This window comes from Mytilus californianus, unplaced genomic scaffold, assembly GCF_021869535.1.
Source record: "Mytilus californianus isolate M0D057914Y unplaced genomic scaffold, xbMytCali1.0.p SCAF_12, whole genome shotgun sequence".
In the NCBI taxonomy this organism is placed as follows: domain Eukaryota; kingdom Metazoa; phylum Mollusca; class Bivalvia; order Mytilida; family Mytilidae; genus Mytilus; species Mytilus californianus.
The window spans coordinates 8,745,755-8,757,882 of NW_026262604.1; the positions used below are offsets into that span (position 1 = coordinate 8,745,755).

At 32.3% G+C, this 12,128-nt stretch overlaps 1 protein-coding gene across 1 annotated transcript in view; it reads left to right on the forward strand.

The window, feature by feature from the left end:
- Positions 1 to 12,128, forward strand: part of LOC127721326 (ankyrin-1-like) — a 222,806-nt gene that overhangs the window by 14,314 nt on the left and 196,364 nt on the right. The window contains exons 6-7 of the mRNA XM_052228063.1: positions 4,203 to 4,286; positions 8,866 to 9,612. Coding sequence (XP_052084023.1) covers positions 4,203 to 4,286; positions 8,866 to 9,612 — 831 coding nt within the window. The remainder of the gene's footprint in view (positions 1 to 4,202; positions 4,287 to 8,865; positions 9,613 to 12,128) is intronic.

The following is a 12,128-nucleotide window of genomic DNA, read 5'->3' on the forward strand; positions in this document are numbered from 1 at the left end:
CGAACCTACAAACGTTCAAATAAGAGTGACGTCACTAACTAAGTTCCCCTGTTTCTGCAACCTATATTTACTTATGTAACATTAGAGATAGAGATTTGATTTTTTTTAATAACATTTTGATTATTCTTTAAAATGTTTCACTTTATTACTATTAATAGTGTATGCTTTATTAGTTTAGCAGTTAGTTGTAAAATGTTTGTTATTTACAAATGATAACACGTTTTAGGTCATATTTTTCAAATACATGTTATAAAATCAGTACTGATAAGAGTAGATAATTTGACAAGGGATAATATGTTTAAGAATTGGAAAGACTTAGAAAACATTTTATACAGTAATTTTATTTTAGATTTTATTTTAAAATTACATTTTAGTTATTTTTTAAAGTTTAAAGGACTTCATTATTTATTAAACTTTAAAAGAAAGACATTTTTGTCAGAAATAAAAATTGATGCACTTAGTTTATATTGTATAGCATTCATATACAGAAATGAAACATACTTATGATGTTTATTTATGATTTTTTCCTATTGTATATGAAACGTTGCCTTAAATATATATGAATTTAAGAGCAGAAAGAGAAAGAATATATGAAGATTTTTTATATGAAATTTATATAACAGAAAAAAACTTTTCATGCAATCAGATCTCAGCAGGCCCATAATACACCATCCTTTAGGCTATTTTTTTTTAACATAACTATATGACGGTGTTGAATTGCTATGACATTTTTGTGATCTTGACCTTTTACTTAATGACAATGAGTCGTATACCATGGGCTTTGACAACTGGCCTTGAACTTGAACATTCAATTCAAGGTTAAATAATTGATTTAAGAAACTCCAAAACCATGTATTTTAATGTTTTTTTAATGATTTTACTATAAATTATATTTTTTTCGTGCTTATCCATGGTTAACCAATACAATATTTTAGTGGCTTGCTATATTTTCGATAAGTTTCAATTTTATTTCTATCACAACTGGCAGAAGATGTGATGGCAAAGTAGACAAATATTCACTAATAGACAAGCGCATATAACAGTACAGGTCGTTATCTAGCCTTCAACGATGAGTAGAACGGATACTGTATAGTAAGCTATGAAAGGTCCAAAGATTTCAAAATATGAAACAACTTAGTATACCATAGAATTAATTCTGTATTTTATGCATGTTTTAATCAACCATGCAACAATGTCAATTTCAGCATGTTCAGTAAGTGTCAAGTTCAGTTCAAAATCCTGAACCGTAGGACAAATCATACACTTTTGTTTTAAATCGGACAATGTTTTGTTATTTATATTTACTGTTGAAATTAGTTGTTATGTTAAAATAATTATTTACTTTGAGCGGTGTATTATTGTTGACCATTCGAAATTCTTTTCTGGGAACCCGTCTTCAGCTGAATGTGTGATTTTAATATTACTACGCGGGCCCCAAAGGATTTTAAATCTAAAATAAATGCAATAAATGTGAGTTTTTCTGTCTTTCAAAGCAAAGACAATATACAAAACTAATTGCAGGATAAAGACAATAACTGTTTAGTGTCTTTAGATATCAGCTGTATTTGTACTCGGCTCGAAACAGGAGTAACAGCTCGTTGAAGCTAGCATTACACCTGTTTCTTAGCCTCGTACAAATACAGATGATATTTAAAGACACACAACTGTTATTGTCTACATAACTTCAGTTTGCCTCCACCAAATGTTATTACACTTATACGCAATGCTTATTACCATTAAACACAGATGCAGTATGCATTTATGTATGATTGCAAATTCCTCCATTATTCGAAGCATATCGAAGCATCCCCTCAAGCAGCGAGGATACAATGGAATCCGTTTAAACTTCCTATAAGGATTAATGGAGATGTGTCACTAATTCATATGCTCTAACTTATACACGATGGACAAATCCAACCAAACACCGATTGTTTTGTTTTGGCATGGCATTGTCAGTTTGCTTTCGACTTGTGCAGTGTTATGAGTTTGAATATTCCTTTGATATATTTTGCCTTTTTGTTCCCCAACTAATATATTGACATTTCCAGCACCCCGAATCAGGAGTCAATTTTGAACTGGGGACTTTCAGCACTGTAGCCATTGGTCTTTACCACTCAGCCACGAACCTACACACGTTCAAATAAGGGTGGCGTCACTATCTGAGTTCCCCTGTTTCTGCAACCTATATTTACCTATGTAACATTAGAGATAGAGATTTAATTTTTTTTAATAACATTTTGATTATTCTTTAAAATGTTTCACTTTATTACTATTAATAGTGTATGCTTTATTAGTTTCGCAGTTAGTTGTAAAATGTTTGTTATTTACAAATGATAACACGTTTTAGGTCATATTTTTCAAATACATGTTATAAAATCAGTACTGATAAGAGTAGATAATTTGACAAGGGATAATATGTTTAAGAATTGGAAAGACTTAGAAAACATTTTATACAGTAATTTTATTTTGGATTTGATTTTAAAATTACATTTTAGTAACTGTTTAAAGTTTAAAGGACTTCATTATTTATTAAACTTTAAAAGAAAGACATTTTTGTCAGAAATAAAAATTGATGCACTTAGTTTATATTGTATAGCATTCATATACAGAAATGAAACATACTTATGATGTTTATTTATGATTTTTTCCTATTGTATATTAAACGTTGCCTTAAATATATATGAATTTAAAAGCAGAAAGAGAAAGACTATATGTAGATTTTTAATATGAAGTTTTTATAACAGAAGAAAACTTTTCATGCAATCAGATCTCAGCAGGCCCATAATACACCATCCTTTAGGCTATTTTTTTTTAACACAACTATATGACGGTGTTGAATTGCTATGAAATTTTTGTGATCTTGACCTTTTACTTAATGACAATGAGTCGTTTACCATGGGCTATGACAACTGGCCTTGAACTTGAACATTCAATTCAAGGTAAAATAATTGATTTAAGAAACTCCAAAACCATGTATTTTAATGTTTTTTAATGATTTTACTATAAATTATATTTTTTTCGTGCTTATCCATGGTTAACCAATACAATATTTTAGTGGCTTGCTATATTTTCGATAAGTTTCAATTTTTTTTCTATCACAACTGGCAGAAGATGTGATGGCAAATTAGAGAAATATTCACTAATAGACAAGCGCATATAACAGTACAGGTCGTTATCTAGCCTTCAACGATGAATAGAACGGATACTGTATAGTAAGCTATGAAAGGTCCAAAGATTTCAAAATATGAAACAACTTAGTATACCATAGAATTAATTTTCTATTTTATGCACGTTTTAAATAATAATATGTAATTCATATGCAAAGACAAATTTCTTTTTGGCCCGAGTGGTCTAAGTAGTAAATTTTTGTTTCGCAATATGTCGCTTAGATATTTTATATATATTATCGTACAGTTTATGCGCTTTTAAATTTAACCCCTTTTAGCAGAACAATTTTCTGCGTAAGAATTATCTCCCCACTAACTGTATATCATTTGTGTGCATCTCCTTCGTAACAAAAACAGATGTCGACAAAATTCTTTTTTTCTAAATTGTTCATTAAATCCTCAGGAAATTTTGGATGATTTGGATGAAAGCGATCCGTTGAAATCTTATATGAATAATCTACCTTTACCAAATAGATTTGTCGTTATGTTTTTGTAACTCGTAAACCATAAGCCGTATAAACCTAGAGTCTTTTTATTTGAGGTCCTTTGGTCCTTACTTAGAAAATGAGATCTAAGTCAAAGGTCAAGGTCATGTTCTCAATTTTGACTTTTGCTTGCTTTTGCATAACAAATTATCTACCTTTAATTTAGACAAAAGTATATAGAAACCATTTTTTTTTATCAGTATGCACAAACCTATCATTGGACGCCAATAGTAACTTTGAGTAGCTTCTTATCAATAACTTTGAACATTGATGTAGAAAGACCTTCAATTTGTTCTCTGAATAATTGGTTTTTAATTTGTTCCTATGTTTTTTCTGTTACATCACTGTCCAATGATGTTTGAAGGGTTGGTCGCTTTTTTTTTTACTCGTTTGATTTGTTTTACGTTTGTCATGTCAGGGCCATCTAAAGTGTACCATGTGGTATCTGGTTTTTCTCATTGTTGAAGGTTGTACGTTGACATTTAGTTGCTTACCTCTACTTCATTTGGTCTCATGTTGGGACAGGATCAAATTTCTGTTCTAATTTCAGAAGGAAAAAAACATTCAGATCTTTATGAGAGAGTAATAAAAATGGAAACTGAGCAAGAAGAAGTGATACCAAAGAATATTAGAGGTATACTACAAATTTAAAAGTTTATATGTTATGTATTCTGACATTTATAACTTGACAAAAAAGTACACTAATAATGATCAATAATTTTAAATGGATAGTTAAATGGGGTTCAAACTCTGTTAAAACGGATTACATGTGCTTTTAGAATGTACTTGTAGAGAATATTCATTAAACATTTGCCACAGGACGTTAAGCAACAATTATATATATTAATCATGTAAGAATGGCTGGTAGTAGACTCTTACAGCAGTGATTTATACTACTACATATTTATGAAAATTAAACTTCTTAAAGCAAAATGATATGCTATATGTGACCAAAGTTTTTTTTTTCTTAACAAATAAAATTCATGGTTTTATTTCACGTGAATTTTTCTCTTATTAACAGCAATAGGATTATCATGTTTGGTATATCCAATCCTTGCACGTTCTACATGTCTGTGAGACAGAATTTACCTGACCTAGAAATCATTGTTGTCAATGTGTTTCAGTTGCCATAAGCAATGATCAGCTATATGTGTAAAAAAATTATTTGTTATGTGTTCATGTCTGTCTGACAGTACTGCTTTGACCTTGACCTCATTTTCGTAGATTCCTGATAATTTTATGTTTATGTGATACCTTTATCTTATAGACTTTCATCATATGTACAATCACGATCAGTTAAGCAGGCGAGACTTTCTAGCATTTTTACTCTTGATAGCAACTTACGTCAAGAAATTGGTTTCCATTCTTTATCTTGCAATTGGGTGTCTTATCATACATTTACAGCCCAACAGATATCGCTAGGCTGTATCTGTATACCCCGTGTTGAAGGCCGTACCTTGACCTGTAATGGTTTACTTTTATAAATTGTAACTTGGATGGAGAGTTGTCTCATTGGCACTCATACCACATCTTCCTATATCTAGATATCGCTTTAAAGCTCCGCCCACTGCCGGACTACGTTTGTGTATTGCTGTTGACGAGTGTTGTATGAACCTGCGTGACCTCAGAATGTGTATTGCAGTCGCATTCCAATAACGTATTGCTTGACCTTATGCGAACTATAGATTAATTTACGTTCTGTTTGTTTTCAAGGATTTCTTAAGAGCAATATGAATTAAACCCATTTTCAGCTAACAGAGAAAAAACATGAACAGCAGGATTAACTCCATTTTCTACGGCACCAATCGTCGATTTCAAAACTTGAATGTGTACATGTGTAACACACAAAATCAACCATGCAACAATGTCAATTTCAGCATGTTCAGTAAATGTCAAGTTCAGTTCAAAAACCTGAACCGTAGGACAAATCATACACTTTTGTTTTAAATCGGACAATGTTTTGTTATTTATATTTACTGTTGAAATTAGTTGTTATGTTAAAATAATTATTTACTTTGAGCGGTGTATTATTGTTGACCATTCGAAATTCTTTTCTGGGAACCCGTCTTCAGCTGAATGTGTGATTTTAATATTACTACGCGGGCCTCAAAGGATTTTAAACCAAAATAAATGCAATAAATGTGAGTTTTTCTGTCTTTCAAAGCAAAGACAATATACAAAACTAATTGCAGGATAAAGACAATAACTGTTTAGTGTCTTTAGATATCAGCTGTATTTGTACTCGGCTCGAAACAGGAGTAACAGCTCGTTGAAGCTAGCATTACACCTGTTTCTTAGCCTCGTACAAATACAGATGATATTTAAAGACACAAAACTGTTATTGTCTACATAACTTCAGTTTGCCTCCACCAAATGTTATTACACTTATACGCAATGCTTATTACCATTAAACACAGATGCAATATGCATTTATGTATGATTGCAAATTCCTCCATTATTCGAAGCATATCGAAGCATCTCCTCAAGCAGCGAGGGTACAATGGAATCCGTTTAAACTTCCTATTAGGATTAATGGAGATGTGTCACTAACTCATATGCTCTAACTTATACACGATGGACAAATCCAACCAAACACCGAGAGAGTGTTTGGACACTTGGAAGTCTGTTATTACGGTGGAGGAAGTGGAAGTACTTGGGAAGAAACACCGGACTCCTTGGTGGGAATAGACAAACCGAACAGATATTTGCAGATTGATCAGCAGGTCAAAGTTGGAGGCAATTTTGACCAACAGAGGCCCCGAAAGTACCAAGTATAGTTTACACTCCGGTCTGGGAAACATATCACCGGGTTTGTACCTATATGAGCAATGCGACGGGTGCAACATCCGTAGCAGGATCTGCCTACCCTGCTTACCACCTGCGTTCATCCTCGGTTTTTGTAGGGGTGCGTGTCGCTCATAATTAGGAGATAATTGTGTTGTATTTTAAGCTTGGCCTTCGTAAAACATAGATTTTACCGTCGCAAATTTAGTTGACCTAGCGACGCGTAGCGGAGCTAGGTAAACGGATATTTGCGACAGTAAAGTCAAGTTTTACAAAGGCCAAGCTTAAAATACAATACAGTTATCTCCATTCTAATGCAGCATATCAAAATAAATTCCATTAAATAAATATTTTGGCTTAAAATGACATAAATGAAAAATTCCGCGAAACTGTTGCATCGTCTTTAGCATCTAAACAATGTGACGTCATGTGTATACTCACGATGTCAAATATAAACACTAGACGTATTTAAACCTTTCGTACGCTTCAGAATGGTTTCAATATTGACAGAAAGAAGATTTTGAGGCTGAAAATGTGACTTTCTTGTTTATGTTGTGAGAAATTACATACCCCAAAAAATAATCGGAATACAAAATGCATGAAATGGTGGCTTTCTTAGTTACGGACTTGTAGAATGTGGAATCTTACCCTTCAAAATATTTGTCAACGTCCAATGAAAATTGTCGTTACAAACGAATTGCATTAGAATTTAGTTTTCTATGTTGTGTTTTGTGTACTGTAGTTTGTCTTTTCGTCGTCTGTCGTTTTTTTGTTTTGGCATGGCATTGTCAGTTTGCTTTCGACTTATGCAGTGTTATGAGTTTGAATATTCCTTTGATATATTTTGCCTTTTTGTTCCCCAACTAATATATTGACATTTCCAGCACCCCGAATCAGGAGTCAATATTGAACTGGGGACTTTCAGCACTGTAGCCATTGGTCTTTACCACTCGGCCACGAACCTACAAACGTTCAAATAAGGGTGACGTCACTAACTAAGTTCCCCTGTTTCTGCAACCTATATTTACCTATGTAACATTAGAGATAGAGATTTGATTTTTTTTAATAACATTTTGATTATTCTTTAAAATGTTTCACTTTATTACTATTAATAGTGTATGCTTTATTAGTTTCGCAGTTAGTTGTAAAATGTTTGTTATTTACAAATGATAACACGTTTTAGGTCATATTTTTCAAATACATGTTATAAAATCAGTACTGATAAGAGTAGATAATTTGACAAGGGATAATATGTTTAAGAATTGGAAAGACTTAGAAAACATTTTATACAGTAATTTTATTTTGGATTTTATTTTAAAATTACATTTTAGTTATTTTTTAAAGTTTAAAGGACTTCATTATTTATTAAACTTTAAAAGAAAGACATTTTTGTCAGAAATAAAAATTGATGCACTTAGTTTATATTGTATAGCATTCATATACAGAAATGAAACATACTTATGATGTTTATTTATGATTTTTTCCTATTGTATATGAAACGTTGCCTTAAATATATATGAATTTAAGAGCAGAAAGAGAAAGAATATATGAAGATTTTTTATATGAAATTTATATAACAGAAAAAAACTTTTCATGCAATCAGATCTCAGCAGGCCCATAATACACCATCCTTTAGGCTATTTTTTTTTAACATAACTATATGACGGTGTTGAATTGCTATGAAATTTTTGTGATCTTGACCTTTTACTTAATGACAATGAGTCGTATACCACGGGCTTTGACAACTGGCCTTGAACTTGAACATTCAATTCAAGGTTAAATAATTGATTTAAGAAACTCCAAAACCATGTATTTTAATGTTTTTTTAATGATTTTACTATAAATTATATTTTTTTCGTGCTTATCCATGGTTAACCAATACAATATTTTAGTGGCTTGCTATATTTTCGATAAGTTTCAATTTTATTTCTATCACAACTGGCAGAAGATGTGATGGCAAATTAGACAAATATTCACTAATAGACAAGCGCATAAAACAGTACAGGTCGTTATCTAGCATTCAACGATGAGTAGAACGGATACTGTATAGTAAGCTATGAAAGGTCCAAAGATTTCAAAATATGAAACAACTTAGTATACCATAGAATTAATTCTGTATTTTATGCATGTTTTAAATAATAATATGTAATTCATATGCAAAGACAAATTTCTTTTTGGCCCGAGTGGTCTAAGTAGTCCAACTACTGTATCACTATCATGTGAACACCCAATATGGCTGGTTTGCTCCACTCCAATCAAAATTGACTATGAACGTTTTCATAAAGTTGGTCGTGGTTCTGGGCAATACGTCTTAATCCACCATTTAAAACTTACAGCCTCGAAATAATCAACAGGGCTGAAAGTGGCAATAAAAGCCAATTAATACTTTTTTTTTATTTCAAATTATATACACCTTGTTTATTTTTCAGACCAAATGAAAAAAGAAATTAACGACTGGGAAAAAAAGGATGAGATGTTTGTTGCTACAAGAGCCAGTGATTATGTCATGGAATGTTTAAAGGATAACAGTTGTTTGACTTTAACTGCCCCGTCAGGAGTAGGGAAATCTTTTACTGCAAGACACACAGCACTAGTTTTACAGAAGAAAGGCTACAAAATAATACCAGTGATAAACCCAAATTATATCGAAGATTATTATCAACCTGGAAAACAGACAGTCTTCCTTGTTGATGATATTTGTGGAAATTTTACTGCAAACCACCAACAGATTGATAACTGGAAACAACTGTTACCTTTGATTAACACAATAATTAAAGACAAATGTTGTAAGATTATTGTATCATGTAGGTTACAAGTCTATAACGATGACAAGTTTAATATATTAAGACCTTTTAAATCATGTGAATGTAATTTAATGTCAGATAAATTATCCCTTACATCTGTAGAAAAAAATAGTATGGCAAATACCTATATTGGTCCAAATTTGAACGATCTTGATAGGTTATCACAAAATAGTGAATTCTTTCCACTTTTATGCTCCTTATATGACAGGGAAATACATGGAGGAGTTAACGAATTTTTCGAAAATCCATTTTTTGTCTATCAAAATGAACTACAAAGTTTGAGTAGGCCTGGTGTGGAAGGGAACGACAAGCTATGCAGTCTCGCTTTATTAGTTCTCTTTAATAATCAACTGAAAGAGAAATGGTTCAAGGGTACAGTTACACATGAGCAACGACATCTTATAGAAGATACATGTAAGGCTTGTGAATTGAACAGAGGTACTTCCAAGGCAAAACTTAAAGAGGCTCTTCACACTCTAGAAGGTACGTTTGTATATAAACAGAATGGTATTTATAGAACTATACATAATAAATTGTTTGATTTCCTTGCTAATTACTTTGGTCAGAAAATGATTAAATGTTTAATAGACCATGGTGAAAGTAATTTAGTTCATGAACGTTTGATATGGAAGAAATCGACAGATGACAAGAACATTAGCGTAGACTTCATTATTAAAATACCTGAGAATGATTTAGAAATATATTTTAAAAGGTTTATAAAGGACTGGTCAGTAGGAAAAGTGAGAGTTATATTTGGAAACAACAATATGACAGTTTCATCATTTAGACAACAGTTATTACAGCACTTAAAACAACTGGACAAATCACAGCAAGTAACATTAGCCAATAGTCAGGATAGAGTGTTACCAAAAGAGCACCATGCATCAGGTAGTACACCGCTGATAGGGGCTTGTTATAATGGTTATACTGATATGGTACAGTGGATGTTACATAATAATGTGGATGTGGGTCAAAGTAGAGTTGATGGGTTCACTGGACTCATTTTCGCGAGTCAGGAAGGACATTTTGATATAGTAAGGTTGTTGTTAGTGAGGAAACTTAATATTGATCAATGTGACAATAATGGCGGTAGTCCTCTGTACAGGGCTAGTAAGGGAGGACATACTGATATAGTAAAGTTGTTGTTAGAAAAGAATCCTAATGTTGATCTATGTACCAATGATGGTTATAGTCCACTGAGACAGGCAAGTCAAAACGGACATATTGAAATAGTAAAGTTGTTGTTAGAGAAGAATCCTAATATTGATCTATGTGATAATCTATATGGCTGTAGTCCTCTGCACATGGCAAGTCTGAATGGACACACTCAAATAGTAAAGTTGTTGTTACAGAGGAGTCCTAATATTAATCTATGTGCTAAAAATGGATGTAGTCCACTTTTCAAGGCAACGCAGCATGGACATACTGATATAGTAAAGTTATTGCTAGAGAGGAATCCTAATGTTAATATTTGTGATAATAATGGAAAAAGTCCACTGAACATGGCAAGTCAGGAACGACAAACTGAAATATTAAAGTTGTTGTTAGAGAGGAATCCTAATATTAATCTATGTGATAACAATGGCTGTAGTCCTCTGTACATGGCAAGTCAGAAAGGACATACTGGTATAGTAAAGTTGTTGTTAGAGAGGAATCCTAATATTGATCTATGTAGCAATAGAAATGGTTGTAGTCCTCTGTACAAGGCAAGTCAGAATGGACACACTGATATAGTAAAGTTGTTGTTAGAGAGGAATCCTAACGTTGATCAGTGTGACAATAATGACTATAGTCCTCTGGACATAGCAAGTCAGCAAGGACATACTGATATAGTAATGTTACTGAGAGAGAAGAATCCCAATGTTCATCTATGTGATGATGGTCTTTTTTAATTATTTTGTTGTTTGCTGTTTTGTTTGATATCTATTGGTATTCATCCCATTACCTCTGTCTGTATTTGATATATGCTTAATGATATCCCATTACCTGTGTCTGTATTTGATATCTGCTGATTGATGTCCCGTTTCCTCTGCTTGTGTTTGATATCTACTGATTGTTATCCCATTACCTTTGCCTGTGTTTGTTATCTACTGCTATTCATCCCATTACCTCTGTCTGTATTTGATATGTAGTGATTGTTATCCCATTACCTCTGTCTGTTTTAGATATCTGCTTATTGATATCCCATTACCTGTGTCTGTATTTGATATCTGCTGATTGATGTCCCGTTTCCTCTGCTTGTGTTTGATATCTACTGATTGTTATCCCATTACCTTTGCCTGTCTATTGCTATTCATTCCTTTACCTCTGTTTGTGTTTTATATCTACTGCTATTCATCCAATTACCTCTGTCTGTGTTTGATATGTACTGCTATTCATTCCATTACTTCTGTCTGTGTTTGTATCTACTGTTTCACTCTACATAAATATTTCTATATTTTATCACCAGGAACAGTAGAGACATATTTTATCTTTATATGTAGCAAAACCATTCTGTTGATGCCAAAGAATATAAACGATAACCTCACTCAATAAACATTGTAATTCTATCATTACTTATTTCTTTTTAGTTTCTTAATTGTTTTCTTGAATCATTTCTTTCGTCTTGATTCTATCAAAAGGACCAGCAAGGACATATTTAATTTTGATGTGCAATTAAACCATTATGTTGATGCCAATGAATACAACTGCAAATCAGTTGTTGGCGTTTGTTGCCGTATATCATACCGTTTTTTCATTTATTGTTTTATTCGTAAATCAGGCCGTTATTTTTCTCGTTTGAATTGTTTGTTTTACATTATTTTGTCATTTTCGGGCCTTACATAGATTACTATGCGGTATGGGTTTTGCTCATTGTTGAAGGTTGTACGGTGACCTATAGTTGTAAA